We start from the raw sequence: 19,351 nt of genomic DNA on the forward strand, positions 1-19,351 counted from the left end.
CATTCAAGTCAATGCTTTCATCAAGAACGACGCTAAATACAATAGCTTGATTTAATCCAGTCTTTCGTTTAACTGTTTAGCCAAATCAGTTATGCGCCTCTCAATTGATCTTGCAGAAGCTGGTATTTCTCGAATCCGAGACAGTATAGTTTCTTTATTTGGTAAATCACTTAACAGAATTTAAGCACTGCTCAAAAAAGTTTCTTTGATGTACTCTCCATCTGTAAAAGGTTTGATTTCAAAGCCACACACTGAGCAATTTTGTAACTACATTCAGTAGCTTTATTCTTCATTCCAACTGCTTGACTCAAAATACCAGTTTGTTTCTTGAAACCAGAAATAGCCGTTTTGATGGCTTCATTTTTCTCTTCAGAGGTTTTAAACTTGGATTGATGTTTGGTTTCATAGTGTTTTTGTACACTATATGTACGACACACAACACTTTCACAACAGAAAGCACAAACAGCACGATCCTTATGTTGTATAAATCCATATTCTTTTGTCCAATTTTCTTGAAATGGGCGTTGATCAAGTTCTTGCCTTTTTTCGGCCATTTTAGGGGTACTGTATTTAATACAAGAACATAAGAAACAGCAATAAAACTATAAACGTTTAACACGTTGGCCGCGTCCCTCAGTAGTGGCAGCATGCAGTGACTGGTGTAGCGCTTTTGGCGCCACACTAATATAGCCTGCTGCTGGCCAGTGAAAGCGGACATGTGGCGACACCTAGATAATGCAAGAAATATTTAGAAAAGGATATCGCGCCATCCAGTGCACGCAGCAGCAATTATGCTGACTTACATTGTTTTGACTTGCATTGAAAAAATTTTTTTTTTCCCACTTATTACCTTTTAGGGCGCTATTCGTTACGGATCACTGCCATCTCACCTCTGTCTGTGGCGGTTCGAGTCTAAGATTCAGCCAATGTGGGTATGTGAGAAAGCTTGCCAGTAGCTTCTCGAGGGTCGGTGGTTCTTTCCGGGGTTTTCCCGGGTTCTTCCTCCACCATTAATACTGGCCGCCATGTATAGCCTATCGTGTGCTGAAAAATGGCGTTAAACCCCACAACAACAACAACAACAACCTTTTAGGGGGGTCTTCCACGTGCCATTGAAAATCGCTCTGCGTGCCAAGTCTGGCACGCGTGCCGTAGGTTGCCAACCCCCTGTCCTAGACTCAGATTCAAATTAACATGTTTACCTCATTAAAAATGATTTGATTATTTATTATATAATCACAGAGAATTATTACCTATGTATTATGTTGTTTACAACAAAAATGTCACTGTTCAGGTAAACCGTAAACTTGATTTTGGACTATGCTCTGATAAAAAATACAGATATACTTACAATATAATAATGGAGAAAAGCCCAGACAAATACAAATTAAATATACATAACAATTTCATGATACTAATGTGTGCTTATCCCAACGTGGGTTTCTCAACAGGATAGAAGGGAACATGAAAAAGTACATGATCATTATTTTATTTCATGTCTGGATTAAATTCTTAGCCTCATTATCACATTAAAGAGAAATTATTTTACATTACTTGTCCGAAATACTTTATATCATACTGCAAACTAGTTTTTCAAATGTTGGTTTCTATGCTTTTTACGTTTTTTGACTTAACAAAAATGTATGTAAGGCATCCTGATTATCAAAGTCTTCAAGTACAGGATGATCCATTATTCTGATTAATGTGTGTGTGTGTGATTAGGATTTTAACATAGCATTAACAATTTTTCAGTCATATCGCTACGATGTCTGCAGTGTGGCAGTTTACAGTGATGTCTAGCACTGGGGCATCATGCCGCAGACATGTAGCATGATGTCCCATCCAGTCACTTTATCCTGACACCAGGCCGACCAGTCCTAACATTAACCTCATAATGCTGCCTAGCGAGACAGCTGTCAGTACCATTTTTGTAAGTCTCTGGTATGACTCGGCCTGAGATCAAACCCACAACCTCCTGCTTCCGAAGGGGATGCTCTAACCACTAGGCCACAAGAGCGGTTTTCTGATTAATGTATTCACTGTTTCACTGTGTGGAATTTTGCGAATTTTCTGAAAAGCATATGGGACAGTCCAACTCTTTGCATAGCATGGCAACCCTTAGCAACAATTAAGTAATCCAGGTTAAATTCATGACTGTTACAGGCTGATGTATCTGTAAATTATAGTTTGACCCAACTATAGCATGCTCTGTTATAACACAAATTTGGATATAACATGAACGTGGTGTATCCAGGTTAAATTCGTGACTGCTACAGGCTGACATCTGCAAATTAGTAAAGTTTGACCTGTTACAGCATGCTCTGTTATAACACAAATTTAGATTTAATACAATATTGGTGTTTTCCCAAAATTTCATAAACATGTATTTTTCTCATACATGAAAAATCTTTTTCTTTCTTAAATGTATGAAAAATAATGCGTGTGTGTGTAATTTGGATTTATAACGTAGTTTTAACAATTTTACAGTCATGCTGTTACGATGTCTGCAGTGTGGCAGTTATATCAATGTCAAGCACTGGGGTTTCATGCCACATACATGTTGCATCATGTCCCACTGAGTCAAATTATCCTGACACCAGGCCAATCAGTCCTAACACTAAATTCTTAATGCTGAGCGCCTAGCGAGGCAGCTATCAGTACCATTTGTATACGTCTTTGGTATGACTCAGCTGGGGTTTGAACCCGTGACCTCCTGCATATGAGATGGGCACTCTAACCAGTAGGCAACTGGAGAGGTCTAAAAATAATGCGTAAAAAGTTTATTATCATTTTGGAGAAGAGTTTGCATTTGAATTCAAATAGACAATCGTGGCATGGCTCCTCATACATAAAATTTTTTCCCCATTAAAAGTACAAAAAATCAAGTGCAAAAAGTTTACGCTTCACCAATGTCTAAATTGCGATTTATTTATTCCTTATTGGCAACAAAATATACCATCATCCGGACATTTCGTTTTGCAACATTATTTGCTGTTTACTTGTATATACAATCTTGGGTTTGAGTGGCACCATTCAGAGGCACCATGAAATGAAGCAGAAAATTTGATATAAAATACACTGAATCTATTGTGAAATAAACAAATTCTTTGTTTATATTGACAAACCATCTTAACAGTGCATTGTTATATCATAATCCACTTATGCTGACATCTGGCCTGAGACTGTATGCTGTGATACACTCCAATGTCATGCTGCCAGGATTAGCTACAATCGGCCAACATTTTAAAGCAGGAATAGTAACTGCTACAAGTGACCAAACGATGACTAATTCCTTTTTTTTGTACCTAGAAAAAATAAAATTGCTGAAACTTCAAAGAAAACTATTATCTCTGAACCACCAATTGTTCTCTATAAATACTAAGCAAATGAAACAAACAATTCAGTCTCAATGTGCTAAATTTATTTAATGCTGTGGCCACAGTAAGAAATGGGCATCTGTTTCATCTTCCAGAGCTGTCTTTTAGCAATGACTTAAATAACACATGCACATTTCATCAAAGAAAGCAAACAATAATCTTCAATACAGTAAAATCTGTTATAAGATTGCCCCATCTGCCAACAAAAAGTGGTCTCTCAAGACAGGTGGTCTCTCATAGCAGGTTTGCACAAAAAGACCAGTTTCCAAGGTCCAGTTTCAAAACAATTTCAAGAAAAATAACCACAATAACTGTACATATATTATATACTTTATTAAAAGTTCTTGCTAAAATATTGCATGCATTAATTTAAAAACAAAATTATATAGCAATAAAGACATACTTCAATCATTAAACATGAGATCACATTTACATTTGAAGATCACATATTTTAGCATAAAAAATCATTTCTGATTTACTCCTTTTCCTTTATAACAACCTAAATTTGAATTACCAATGTTTAAACCACTTTTTTGCGAGTGGTCTGCTCAATTTCACTTCTTTCAGTTAGAATAATTATTTTTTTCCAACCTTAAAATTTGTCTCTTTTCAGCTGGAGGTTAGTCCATTGTTATTAAGGTTCTAGGTGTTAAAATTATTAGTGTTCAGTTGTAATATCGAACGTAAAGACCGTTTTGACTGGGCTATGGGAAAACATGAAAATTCTATACACATGCATTGCATATCTAACAATTAATGAAATAAAAAGAAACCATTATCTCATCCAGAAACAGAACTATTTACTCAGAGACAAAAGTCAATAGCTTCATTCAAAGATGACATATTGGGATTAACTCTATAAGCAAAGTGTGTAACCCAGTCATACCAACTTGAATAGATGACAGCTTTGTGATTGGGATGTAATCACTTAAGACTGAGGGAAAACAACAAATATCACAAGTCTTGAACACTATCAATCCAATCCTGCAAATGATTCTCTCTTGCTGGTTTAATAAATAATGACCTTATTCACCCCTGGCAATAAGGATGAACTCTAAAAACAAACAATATATATGACCACTACGTCAACTTTGACACTACAATGGCAATTCATGACATGTACATTAGCCTGGTTTACAGACTGCAGCATCTATCACCGGTAGCAACAATCCTTTTTTTTAAATATTCCTTTTGTTTGTTTTTGATCAGAACAAGCATTACTAATCAAGCAGTTGTTGTAACAATTGATTACATATAGGTCAGTGGTGTCTGTCTGTTCTTGTGATATGGTCATTCATAAGGATGCCAGGTCCTATGATAAGGCCAGGAAGCAGGCAGGCTAAGTGCAGGAATATTCAGTCTGGTTCCCTGCTTTGTATGCCCTCTGCATTGCTCACCCCTATACAAATAGTGGAGAACAACGTGAAGAGTATAAATCGCAGGGAACCAGACTAGGAAATAATCTACCTAATACATTAGTTTGGTATATGACAAAAACTATAAAACACTATAAGCATGGCTAAAAAAAATTCAGACATTCGTAACCAGCCTAATGTTTTTAAATTTTTTTTATAGAATTGTATGAGCGGATGTTCTTAGGATTAAATAAAGGTCAGTGGAGTTTATCCTCGTTTTTGCGATGCAGTCATTCATAGCAGTGTCAAAATGCATATTTTGCCAAGACATTGCGGTCACTGGTCACATTCAGCAGGTGGCTGCTCATAACAGAGCATGTATATAATAAAATCGATATGTGTATTACGATTGTGATCGGAAATGACAGGTAGTCAGTCATGGCAGAGGTCGCTCATTTTAGTTTTTACTGTAAAAACAAAGAACCTTTCATCAGAGGAAGCCAGAACAAAACTTGAATAAAAGCAATAGAATCTAATGGATTGTTGCATTTTCCAATGTGACTGGAACATGTTTATTGTGCCAAGATAGTTTCCTTTTTGCATGACAAAAAGTTTATGCTGACAATGGATACCAATGGCAGCAAAAAACACAAATTAAATTTCCAATTTTTTAAACCATAGATATATGGCCGTCATTTTAGTTGATGATGGGGTATCTTGCAAGGATATTTGTTAAACTTTTTAATTTGTTCATGTTTTCATTTCCTTATGAATAGACACATCCCCTGGGTAGCCTGAACAAGATGATAGCAGTCTCCAGCTGACCAAAATTTAGGCTGATTTAAGTACATGTAGCATGTAAATAGCTATAGCCAATCCTACTGGTGACAATTTCGCCGTGACTTGTTTAGTGACAATCAGATACTAATCAAATGAGGACTACCCTTTTTAAAATATATATTTGTATTTTCTAATGGGATAGGCAATACATGGCGGCCAGAATAATTGGTGGAGAAAGAACTCTGGAAAACCCCGGGAAGTACCACTGACCCACAAGAAGCTACTGGCAGGCTTTCTCACGTACCAATGTTAGCCGAGCCTGAGACTCGAACTCAGGCAGACAGAGGTGAGATGGCAGTGATCCATGACGGTGATCGCTTTAGACCACTCGGCCACCCTGGATTTTTTTGTATACATGTACAATACTTAACAGATTACAGATTGTACTACACAAGTGTCAGTCATCAATATACAAGCTTATTTCAGACTACTTTGCTTCATTTAATCAAAAGCATGCATTTTTGTGCCTGCTTTTATTAGCCCCCACCCCGTTTCAGCCATGACCAAGTTTTGGTACATGCATCATTTTCTTCAGATAAGTGACTTGGTTGGTTATGACACTGTTGGGATCTATGGATCCCAACCGCTTTGATATAGCGGGGTCACACTGTTTCCATTTTGAGTGAAAGGGTTGCTTTCCAGCAGTCCTACACCCTACACCACCCACCAAGTGCTTTTACTGAACCACCTGCAAGGATTCCGCTGGGATTGTACAACAGTTTCATACCAACAAGGATGGAAAAAGTCTATATAAAGCAGAATTTTAACAGTACAAATGCAAATGAGCCAATATCATCAATGCACAGATTATCATTTGCATAAAGTAGGACAAATAATGTTGCAAATAATACACCAGAGAAAGAAAATGAATGTGTTTCTGGCCTTTACAGCAGCTGTGTTTACAGTGAATATCGCAAATCAACACACAACAGAAGAGTAATCCATAGCCTTAGTTTCTTCTGACCCTTCCCACCTTATTTTAGATATTCTGACATTCTGATATTTATTGACAAATGCTGGAATTTGCTGCCATGGCACAGTTAGCCCCTTATCAGTAGGCCTAGCAAACATGAATGACCTTACATCAAACTATACCTACATGAAATTGACAAAAATATTATTTATTTTCTCAGAAATTATTTATTATAATATTCATTATGTCTTTACTCCACTGATAGATGAGATAAAACTAGTGTCAGTTAAGTATGACCTGGTACTGGCCATTTGCATTGCTAGCCACATGACTAAATAAATCTCACGAACTTCAAGTCCAAGACGTCAGAGGTCCAATACTCACATGATATCAACAATAAACCCATTCCATTGCTGTTGTATAAAACATTGGAAAATATTAAATGTAAGTCACATGTCTATAAAAGAAAATAAAGCATAATTAAATCTCAACATATTTGTTCCAAGAACAATGATAAGAGACCCTTTTGCTGTTGCAGCAACCCTAAAAGCCAGATTCATCAAGCAGTGAGCACATGTCAAAGCGGTAGTCATGTGATACCAACAAAAACATTGTTGATAAGTTCTCTACGCTTCATGAATCATGCTTTCTACAGGTGGCAGTGAATTCCACCTGTTTCATAACCAAATGACTTTGACCTCAAAGCCCAACATAAATATCAAAATATCTAGAATGGAGTGGGAAGGGTCAGAGGAAACCTGAACTACATAATCCCACTGTACTATTGTCACTGTCAGTCACCAACTTAACACACACAATTAACACTACTGGTTCAGAGTTCACTTATAAAGTAAATAGTTAAGGTGTTTACATGCACCACATAACATGTTTAATTTTATTGGTCTTGTTTGAATGAAAGCTTTCAACTACAGCATGGTTTATAGATCACATAACTATGGTCATCTATAAATAGAAAGTGACAAAATCAAAACCATGCAAGTCCCTTGGCAAAAACATGTGGTTATTAATCTGAAAAAACAAAATCAAAGTTTGGACTGGCATCAGTGAACCAGAAAACTGGGTGCTTTAGTTTTTATTGCTGGTTTAATGCATGCACAAGCAATTAGTCACACACAACAGCACCAGAAGGAGAGCTGCCTTATCTTTTTGATGGCTTCAGTCATTGTTTGACAGCAACTCTGTGATGAACATGGCTTCCAAGTTCCCTCACTTGCAAAGCTGCAGCAGCAATCCAATATTATGTTTCAGTAATTTGATAACCATGGGAACTCCAGCCCTAATTGTAATTTGTGTTTTAGCAAACTAGGAAGGCAGTATTATACCTTATGTAGAAACCATTACACCACCCGAATCCATCAATGAGCCAGGATGACTCTTCTGCTGGTGCAGCGTTGCTATTGTCAATATTTGATCAAAGTTGGCAGACTTACAAGACTACAACTGCATGAAAAGAACCGATCAGCTTCTGATTGACTTTGATGCTGAGACAGTTAACTTTAAAGACTTAAAACACATCATACAGTTTTTTCGGTACATGAATACAGACAGCATAATTTTTTTTCCAGTAAAAGGACAAATTATACCAGTAAAAACCAGCATATCTCAGTGTAACAGAATCTCTGCACCTGGTTCTCTGTTTTTAAACTCCAAGAACTGCTTTTTTGTTCATACTTTCAAAGTTCTGATGCTATTTTTCTCTCTGTTTTTCACCATAGTCAACATGGAGTCACCATTAAATATGCATTCTGAGCCCATTCTAATTGTAGTCTTTACTTGTGCTCCCACTTTCATCTATTTTTTGCCTTCTTAAACACTAGTATCATTTTACAACACAAGTCTGTTTCCCAAAAAATGAAAACAGAAATCATTTTTACGAGTCAAAGCAGTTTAAAAAATGTCTACTGTACTGCAAAGCCCAAGACTAAATCACATGTAGCCATGATTATGATTATTACTTTTTTTTATCTGCATAGTATTGTCCAACAAACTATGAAAGTTCTGATTAGCCTACTTTCATCAGATATGCAAACCATTCAAACACCTTAAAAACAACAATGGGCTTCATTCATTTGCCAAACAATCGCATGCACTCAAATACAGTCAATAGAACATGTTTCTTTGAAGTCATAGTATCAAAAAAGGATTAGCTGATAATTAGTAACACTGGCTTCATGTCTGTTTACAAAAATCAGAACGATCAGATATTCCACATATTGACCATGGTTGACCAAAACAATGGTAGCATCACTGTTGACAAAGAGATGCATCATGGGGGCACATTACAATGGAAAACTGTGTCCTTTAAAAATGTCATGCATATTTGACCCTGAAACTCAAGTTTCTGAGACCCCTGCCAATAATATTAAACATTAATGGGAAGAACACAGAGAAGATGATGGTAACACAAACATATACAATATGCAATAGGTATAAAATTACAAAATAATAATAAACAAAACAATGAACTTGTTGTATAAAATTTAGTCTTTTTTAAAATAAGACATATTATACATGGTTTCCTTTCACCCATAGTAACAGGTTATGACACATGAATTTCATATCTGGCCTAAAAACTAATGCATGAGCATTCTGCTCTATGCATCAGTTTAACCCTCAAAGAAATTTTGCCTTAAGTGTAAAACACCAAATGATAACCTTTGACATTCTTGCTGAACAACCATGCTAATGCACCTGTGTGACCCACAAACAAATATGCATTGTTCTCCCGAAAGTCTGTTATTGGATTTTTCAGTAATGACCATCGATGTCAAATTTGATCTGTTGTTTTGAAAAGATAATCAAATTGTTTGACACCGATTGTGATAATTAAACACCTCTTTATTAAGTAAGATTGTATATCTTCTGTGATGACTAGAAATTAAAAACTGATGGAAATAAAAGAGAATTGACTGGGATAAGTATTACATCTTTGTTTTCATGCTGCTATACTAACCAACCCAAAAACTGTTTGTAATTAAAGATTTCAGTTTGTTCTTATCAACTGGCTATGCTTCTGGTCTACATGCAAACAACTTCCTATTTGATCATTTCTAGCATTATAGTTATGATGTGTGCATCATTCTATTGTTGACTGCATGGCATTATGTTATATCAAACTCCATTTTCAAATTTAAGTATTATATATAAATATCATGGCTCAAAAGGAATAATCTGACTTATTTCTCTGGGAAACATCAGTGTGATACTAACATATTAACCCAGTCTGTTATAATAAACATGGTTTAAAGAAACAGAAAGACACTCCTTCAAAATTGACACAAAAAATCAGGGATTTGTGGAAGAAATTTGATGTGTGATCTTAGTTTATTGCCTTGTCACTGGTGAATAACAGATTATGCTATATCAAACAAAGCCATTATCAGTAATGCCAAAGGTTTATAAATCCAGCATTTCAATCTAATAGGTCATGTTCAAATTTTCTTTTGGTATTTTATTGATATTTTATGTTATAATTGTGTTGTTTGTGTAATAAAGAATACCCTTTTGATGCTTTTATGTTTGACAATAGCTGTAAATGAGTTTTAAAGGAGACTAGAAATCAAAATTTTCCTTTTACGTATGTAATTCTCTACAGATTTTAATTCGACTACAATGTTTATAAATTAAATATCGCAAGCGGGTAGTGATTATATTGCGTGGAAGATACCACGATTCCGTAAATTGCCGAGTTTTTCCGAGTTTTGATGAGACGACAGATCACGTGGTACCGTGACGCTATACTAGCCAGTCCTCGAATACAAACATAAACATTGGCGAGCGAGGCATACAGGAGACCACATTTGGGATGCACATTCAAAAGTTGAATCTGCAGTTTGATATAATAGTTTATGTACTGTACTGGTAAGTGCTGAAAGAAATTTGTTAGGCACAGGCCCCGGGCTGGTGACTTAAATAAACTAAAGTCCTGAATGAAATTCCACAAGCCCGGACAGTTCATACCTGTCAACTCTCAAGCCGGGAGAAAAACCTCCCGATTTTGGGAGTATTTCCTCATCTACATCCCGATCTCGTAATATCTCTCAATTTTGCGCAGCGAAGTCCCGATTATTACATTATGTCAGTCAATTTTCATTTGTCAGAAGAAAAAAAACCCAACCCAAACCATTTTTAAATATAACGTATGCAATCCACAGTCTAAACTGCCACACTGCTGACATCGTAGCGATATGAATGAAAAATTGTTAAAGCTACGTTAAAAATTCAAATCACACGCACACACGTCTAAACCCGGCACTGGACGAAATAATTAATATCATACAACAGTTTTTTTCTTTCTTTTTTTCTTCTTCAGTAAATAGAACGTGAAGATTAAACATTATTCAAGTAAATTTCAGATTTTTTAAACAACTACAGCAGTACTATAGTAAAAAAAAATAATTAAAAGAATAAAATTGTCACCAATTAGCTTAAATGAATGATCACGTTGAAATTTTCTCTGCAAACAAAATCGCATCTCCATTTCCGCCAAGGAAACTCGGCCAGTTAACACCTGACATTCCTCTACCGTATATGAAAAGTTTAATTACCACGATTAAATTTCAAGGAATAAAACAAAATATACCATGCAGTATATGTGGCCCTAAAGCACTAATTCTGAATAAATATTTTATTCAGCAAACAGTGTTACATGCATTAAGACTTAAACCAAAGGAAATAAGGTGGGGCATAAAACTTGAGAAAAACAGTTGCCACATGTACGGTAACTTGTGACTGCAGATTTGAACTGTTAAAATGAAGTCCATGGCATCGTAAGTAACAACAAAATAGGCATCGTTTATTTAGTAATCAATTGCTGGTGCTTACACACACACACACTATCGAACATGGTTTCTTTGAAGTATGTCCAAAGGGCAGTCGTTTTAACAAGATCAAGGCAAGGATAAGGATTCTGTTCATTAGTCACACCGGCTTTATTGTTTGCGTACTTGAATCAAAACTTCAGCTATTTTGCAATTTAGCCAGAACTGACCAGAATATGCAAAAGGGGCTTGTCATGGGGGAATAATAAGGCGTATCACAGCGAGAAAAGGCATGTCAAATGGGCGGTCGCACATTGGGGCAAGGGGGGTGGGGTGTCAATAGTCCCCCCCCATTGTCAGACAGTTAATGTGAAACTTTGACCTTTTTTTAATCGCTGCTTTTTAAACTGCCCAAGGAATAGTTTTATTTCAGTTCCAATTAATACAGATTACCGTTTATGCATACTACATGTAAACAATGCATTTTTTTTTTAAAAATAAATTTTTATAAGATTACTGAAAATTGCGTTTTCTCGAAACACGACAGGTTTAGATTCTTATTTTTAGCAAAGCTTCCATTTGATTAAAATCAAATCTAAATTTCACCTAGGACAGTGGTGATTTGATTTAGATTGTGCCGTGTTAAGGCATGTATGTCAACATCTTGAAAATACATTTACTCCTTTCACCAGCGCGATCAAAGTTTCCTCAGGCAAACAATTTTTGTTTCGACAAGCCTGACAGGCACCTCACTTTGAATACAGGATGGGCCGGAACTAAAACCAGAAGGGTCCAGGGTGTCGGGCTATCAGATTTGTTTTTAGCACTGCTGTTTTAGATAAAAGGTATGTGGATTGATTGTTGCATTTTGTGGTCACTTACTCGTCCTTCTGCTTATTTTCGTAACTCACACGTTTAACTCTTTTCCCAGGATTTAAAATGTCCAAAGGTATGTCTGGAACAGCGCCAACTTTTAGTCTAGGCCTAGCATTTGCGTATCTTTGAGCTGCTATTTTTTCATGATCCCTCTCGTAACATTCCTTTGAGAAATGTAACGAGCACATAGTGCTATATGGTGTTGCTTTGAACTCGATTCGTTTGTAATAATGTACCCATTCTTTCATGATGCCTTTATCTTTCGAAAAAGAAAAAAAAAATATGTCCACAGGCTTTTCTTAATGTTCTATTACACCCGTAAGCAACGCAAAATGGTATTGTCTTTTACTCTGGCAACTCCCACTTGGGTTGCTGGAGTCGCTACTATGACGTCACATTCCGAAAGTAACCGAATAGGCGCGGAAATTTTGCATACGAGGTCACGGAAATTCAGCTCCTAGAAGATAGGCCAATATTTAAATATTGGCATTACGGTCGCAGATGATACTTCAGAATAAGGTTTTCTGCTATAGTACTTTTATTATTATTCTATATTTCCATTGGTTTCTGGTCTCCTTTAAAAGTGTTTTCTTTCTCCACATGGTTCTCATGACTCTTGGGTTTAAGATTTTGCCTAGTCTTAGTTTTCAATTTTGACTTTTGGAAATTTCAGTCTAGGAGTCATTGACCCTTCCATTTTAAGGCCTAATGGAAACACTAATACATATTTGTGTTAATAAAATGTATGGCTGATTCAATCCAATTATATTTAAATATTTTTAAGTTGATACATTAACCAAATATCATATTTATTTCATGAAATATGTGGATAACTTGCACATTTTCCCATTATTCCAAATTTTCCATCAGTAAATTTAGCAAAATGTCAACAATTGATTCAATGTGTTAAATATACTCAATACTATACAAACTGGATAGGTTTCCATTTTAATCAAGATAAACAGCGACATTAGATAAATTATGTCTTCCATGCAGATGAAACTTTGTAAACAAAACCTCTACTTGTTTTCTTCTAGAGTTAATAATATATACTCCAATTTGGTATTGTTGTTGTTTTGATGTTTACTGCTTTTTCTCAATGCAAGATAGGCTATAACTAGTGGAGGAAGAATCTGGGAAAACCCAGTAAGAACCACTGACCCACAGGAAGCTACTGGCAACTTTCTAACATTGGCCGAGCTAGAGACTGAAAGCCACGCAAGTAAAGGTGAGATGACAGTGATCCGTAAAGGTGAGTACTTTCGACCATTTTGCCACCGGGTACCCATATATTCCAAACATCTTAATAAAGGTAAATGCATATCATGTACAACTTCAGTGCAAACGTTAAGTACTGCGAAAATAGGAAAGTCATAATATGTGATTCTTATTTTACCTCAGCGGAGACTACGCCTGACCACGTCATGTAAAGCTTGTTGGAATTGCCCTTAATGATTTTTCTAATTTATGGTATCCAGCATTTAGTCTTTGAACTTGCTCTTTGTCATGTTATTTTTTGTGTGCACATTTTCAGACATTCACCAGACACTGCAAACAAGTTTCATGTTTATGACTAATTTATTTCTTTAATCGATGCCAATATTTTGTGCACCAATTTCAAGCAATCTTGCAATATAATTTTGGTCTTGGCTTCCAAGGACAGAACGATTTATGTTGATACTGTTCAAGCTCTAAAATGTATTAACTGACAATGTCCATTTAATCTACCTCAAAACTCAAATTTCTCTTAAGAAGCTCAACGACATTTCTGACGCTTCTTCCGCCAGTAACAAGTCTTAGACCATTTAATAAGTACATCATGTCGGCGAAATTTTCAGCCCTGTCCTAGATAGCAGAGGACGGAAATATTCCATTCGGACATATTCGGCTGAAGACTTAAATGAAAAACATGTTCCAAATGTAAATGATGGCGGCTTGATGACCAGAAATACTACATGTAACGCTGCATCTGATTGGTTAGCAGAAACTTAATTCATTAGAGTTTAATTAATAAATATTTACTTTCACACGTCAGTTGAAGTTTGTTAACTTAAATTAATCACATGTATTCATGGTACATCACATTTTCAGGGTACTTTTTCTGAAAGTGCTTGCAGGGCAATAAATATGAGTAATTAACTGTTTGGCACTGTTTCTTAACAGCCAATAAAATTCGACTTGTCTATTGAAAGTTGGAAAGGGACAGCAAATTTGTGGAAGTTACACGCGACCAATTTTAAGGCAAAAATGTTGTACCTAGAGGATTATTTGGAGAGTTAGTTTCTTTCATAATATATTTTATATATAATGTATCATATGTTATTCTCAGATACCGAGGGAATCATTAATAGGCCACTTTCTTGTCGAAACAAAGCCACTGACTGTAATGAGGTTTAAGTCGGTGTAGATAGTAATTGATAACGCTTGAATTATATCCCGTCTTCAGCTGGTGTGTGGAAAGTCAACATTTCCTCAGATTTGAAACATAATTTTTTCATGATGGTAGAATAGGAAAAATTTTTAAGACGATAAAGAAGAATGATTTAATGAATAAAAATACATTTTTATAATGTTTCTGATGTTTTGCACAGTTTTTACCTTATAATACAGAAAGGAGTTAATACATTGTGAGAGTTCAGTTAAGGCTTCAAAGTGTGAAATATTCATTGTATAAATTAATTTACAAAATATTTTATTTTGATCAAATTTTTCCCCGAATAATTTGAGCAAACGATATACTAATCAGAGTTTCCTTGGACCCTAACCACCTCATTTTTGATATTTGGACAATGTTGGGATGTAAGGTCAAGGTCCATTGCCTATAAAAAAAAAGTTGGAATTTGCCGACACAATGCGTTGTCAGCGTAGGATAGCTGCTTACTAGTTAGCCTAGCAAACTTTAATGACCTTTCGAGATGTACATGCATGAAATTGTTAGGAATATGATTTATTTTCTCAGAAATTGCAAGTACCACTATGTTGGTCAATTAGTTCTGAGCAACGATACGTCATTTTTGTAAACTTTGGATAATGTGTTATTTTGGGTAAAAAAAGCCATTTTATATCAAGGAAGAACGATCATTTTTTTAATTAAGAAAAGTGATATTCATAAAATGTACAAAACTATCCCACATTTTGACTTGAAACGCATATGAAAATGTGATTTCTAAATGTCAGCATGAAGACCCACTGCATGACCTTCTTGAACCTGTAACTCAGAAAATCCTATTTACTAATACTATGTATCTTTTAGAATCATACAGATAAATACAATATTTAAAAGATGGAAATGTTTACCTTAAAAAAAATTCTGCATCTTAATCCAAGTTTCCATTTTTGCAAGAAGTTGTCCCACACATACAAAATCATCTGCTACCCAACGTGTCAACTTGCCACTAGAACAGGATTCTCAAGAAATTCCTCTGCATATAGTCGGTTTCTAAATTCTTTACTATTATTTCCCTGTAAACAAGATGTTGTAAACACATTACATCCTATTCATTGTTGTTTCTCTTCCACATAATAGCTTATTTTGCATAAAATGTTGAAATTTACTAATATTTTTACAAGATCGGTTTAGTCTCAAAGATCTCGGAAACGCTTAATTACACATATTTGGACGCCAATTTTTGATCTGGGACACAGAAAATCACTGAGGCGGGAGTCCTCCATACACATGTAATAGGTGTGCGGCAAAATTCAAAGACTTGCCAGTCCTGCTTCAGCCACCTGCTTTGTGGGAAAATGTGTTGATCAGTTAGCTGTGCTGATATTTACAATGACAGAATTCAGTGACTGAAAGACCCTTTGATGTACATACATGTTGCTATTTTATGAGAGTACATAAAAAAAGAACATGATGCAATAGCTGGGCGGCAAGTTCAAAGGCTTTGACTGGCGGCCAGGTGGGAAAATGTACTGATATTTACAGTGATTGAATTCAGAGGCAGAAAGACCCAGAGATTTACATGTGGTCATTTATAAAAGTACATCAAATAAACAACTTTATCTTTCAATATTGTGTTCATTTTCGATGTAAACTTTGCCGCCTTCTGCTAGGAAAGCAAAAACGTCTTCACCCTGTGATTATTTAAGAGGTTCATTGACTGACCATACCATATTTTTTTTAAATGCCCCTCGCCTTAGCCCGGTTAGTTCTAGTGTTGTAGCGAAATGCATTCATCAAGGCATCAGTAGCTAGGCCTAGTTTTTATATCAATTATGTTGACAAACAAACTCTTGCCCATTCACAAGCAGTATGTTTTGATAGCTGATTGACCATTAACCCGTTTCTGAGTAAGGTAGCAGCTATCAATTTCCTGCATGCTATCCTTTGATGATAAAGCATTCAAATTTGTGTTTTAAGATGAGAATCGGTGATCTGGATATATATTAACTGCCTTTTATACAATATTTCATCATAAAATTAGTTTGAAACTGTAAGTGAACCAGTAGGCCTAATAGGAAATAATGGCAGACTTTGCTAAGTCTGGGATGTACCAGTTTATTAGATTGTCTGTTTTCTTAAATCATCAGGCAAATATATTCAGAAAAAATATACAAATCATTGAAACCAAAGCCTATGTATTATTTTATTAGAGATTTAACTTTAAAATGCAAATTATGTAGGTCAGAAACATATGGGACAATGCTATGTTGTGGAATTTGCGAGATGCGCTTTAAGGTCTAAGCTATTTTCTGACACGTATTTGCAAAAATATGGGAAAAAAACAGCAAATCACATATTATTGCCTAAAATTACTACAAGTACGTATACAAAAAAATAAACCATAAATTTGTGATCCTGTCAGTGGACTGTTGTAATGAAGCTATATTATAGTGAGTGATTACATTACGGAAACCTCTCCATCTAAAAATAGATTCTGTAGGAAAGAAGGGACTGCAACTTTTGATGGTGGGAGTCCTGAACTCTTAGTTTTAAAATCCTAGCAAGACCTCTGAGTCTGCTTAATATCTCTTGCCATTTATAAGCATTGTTACATTGAATGTTGTAGAACTAGCTATAAACCTGACAAAATTACTTGACTCGTGGACTGAGAGAGACTCTGGAAACTTCTTCACCACTATGGCATCCCAAACAAGCTGGTGAACCTGATCAAGAACGCTTATAACAGAATGTTCTGCAGTCATTCATGCAGGACAGCACACAGCTTCCTATTGCATACTGGCATGAGGCAAGGCTGCTTGCTGTCGCCGTTTCTCTTCCTTCTCATGTTAGACTGGATTATGAAGACGTCCACCAATAGGTGGAGAAATGGGATCCAGTGGACATTGTGGAGTCAACTTGAGGACCTCTACTTTGCTGATGACTTAGCACTCTTGTCCCATAGTCAGCAGCAAATGCCGGACTAGACCAACCTACTGGCAGCCACATCAGCACAGGTTGACATCAACATCCACAAAGACAAGACCAAGATCCTCAAGCTCAAATATGTCAGTAACAACCCACTCACACTGCAGGGAAATCCCCAGGAAGAGGTGCAGTCCTTCACATACCTGGGCAGCATTATCAGCCAGCACAGTGGCACAGATGCCAATGTCAATTCAAGGATCGGAAAAGTGAGAACAGCTTTCATGCAGCTCAAGAACATCTGGAGCTTCAAAGAAATTTCCTTGACTACCAAGATCAGATTGATCAACTCCATTGTGAAGTTAGTCCTACTGTATGGAGCAGAGACATGGAGAACCATCAAGTCAACCATAAAGAGAGTTCAGACCTTCATCAACAGCTGCCTTAGAAGAATTCTCCAGATCTGCTGGCCAGACACCATCAGCAATGCCAAACTTTGCAGAGAACCTCCCAGGTTCCGGTAGAGGATGAGACCTGGAAGAGAAGGTGGGGTTGGATAGGATACACCCTACATAAGCCGCCAACCAACATTAGCAGACAGGCATTGAGGTAGAGTCCTCAAGGCAAGCGGAGAAGGGGCTGACCAAGAAACACCTGGCGACATGACCTTCAGGTGGACATCACTAAGCTGGGTCACACCTGGAGTCAGCTTGAGGGGATGGTACAGGACAGACGTCTCAGGCAATCTTTTGTGGGAAGGCCTATACCCAAGCAGGGGTGACAGGCAAAACTGAATTATTCAACTGAAATGCTGACAGAAACAGTCCAAAGTAATTTATTTCATTTCTATAGCATAAGGGATAAACATCATATCTTTTCAAAGCTGTGTGCAGATTAGACCGACATATCGTGAGTCATGACAACACGGGGGTGGTATCCTGTGTGTCCAAAATTAATATTATTTTGAACAGAATATTCTGGCGACAATTGCCTCTTTTAAAATGGTAAGTATTGTGGTATTTTGTTTTCGTCTATTGGTTGAATTTGGTATGCGTTTTGCTTCAGTATTGGAGACGGGGCCCCAAGTGGCCGAGTGGTCGAAAGCGCTCTCCGTTATGGATCACTTCCATCTCACCTCTGCGTGGGTTCGAGTCTCTGATTCGGCTATGTGGGTATGTGGGAAAGCTTGCCAGTAGCTTCTCGTGGGTCGATGGTTCTTTCCGTGGTTTTCCAGGGTTCTTCCTCCACCATTAATGCTGGCTGCCATGTATATCCTATCGTGTGCTGAAAAATGGTGTTAAACCCTAAAACAGCAACAACAACAAAATCAGTATTGGAGACAAATACATTATATGTACAGAAATACCTGAAGCATTGTATAGCATTTGTTATGTTTTTAATCTGCTGGCAGACGAGATGAAACTATAGCATTGATGAAATTTGACCTGGAACTCACCATTTGCATTACTACCCACACAACTACACAAATCTTGCAACCTGCATGCCAGTGATATCATAAGTCCAATAGTCACGTGATGTCAACAAAACACTGCTTTCATATGCCTGTTACATATAGCATGTATAAACAGTAAACAGTCGTGATTCAAACTGATGTAAAAAAATATCCCTTGGGCAGTTTAAATAGCGGCAATTAAAGGCAAAGAGGTCAGGTATAAACCAGTATTTCACATATTACTTAATTGACTGACAATAGCTAGTGAGATGTGTTTGAAGGCTGCAGTGGGTGAGCCCATTGTGCTAATTTGCATAGGTAGGATCGGGAAGTAGATAGGTCAAGAGATGTTAGATGCGTGTACAAGAACAAAAGTTATTACGTATCATTGCCTTGAATGAGAATGTTTTAGCTATATGTATTATAATATTTACAAGTTTAACAT

The 19,351-nt window shown here is 36.4% G+C and overlaps 2 protein-coding genes across 3 annotated transcripts in view; one reads left to right on the forward strand and one right to left on the reverse strand.

The window, feature by feature from the left end:
* LOC149796130 (aminomethyltransferase, mitochondrial-like) overlaps nucleotides 1-14,028 on the reverse strand; it is a 48,502-nt gene extending 34,474 nt beyond the window's left edge. The window contains exon 1 of the mRNA XM_089966042.1: nucleotides 13,871-14,028. Coding sequence (XP_089822168.1) covers nucleotides 13,871-13,963 — 93 coding nt within the window. The 5' untranslated portion in view covers nucleotides 13,964-14,028. The remainder of the gene's footprint in view (nucleotides 1-13,870) is intronic.
* Nucleotides 14,029-14,283: 255 nt separating this feature from the next.
* Nucleotides 14,284-19,351, forward strand: part of LOC149796131 (inhibitor of growth protein 3-like) — a 52,770-nt gene continuing 47,702 nt past the window's right edge. Inside the window, exon 1 of one of the 2 annotated variants that reach the window (XM_089966044.1) lies at nucleotides 14,284-14,417. In XM_089966044.1, the coding sequence (XP_089822170.1) occupies nucleotides 14,390-14,417 (28 nt within the window). In that variant the 5' untranslated portion in view covers nucleotides 14,284-14,389. The remainder of the gene's footprint in view (nucleotides 14,418-19,351) is intronic. The other variant, XM_089966045.1, reaches the window with a different exon arrangement.

Source organism: Sinohyriopsis cumingii, chromosome 7, assembly GCF_028554795.1.
Source record: "Sinohyriopsis cumingii isolate HCF-2022 chromosome 7, ASM2855479v2, whole genome shotgun sequence".
In the NCBI taxonomy this organism is placed as follows: domain Eukaryota; kingdom Metazoa; phylum Mollusca; class Bivalvia; order Unionida; family Unionidae; genus Sinohyriopsis; species Sinohyriopsis cumingii.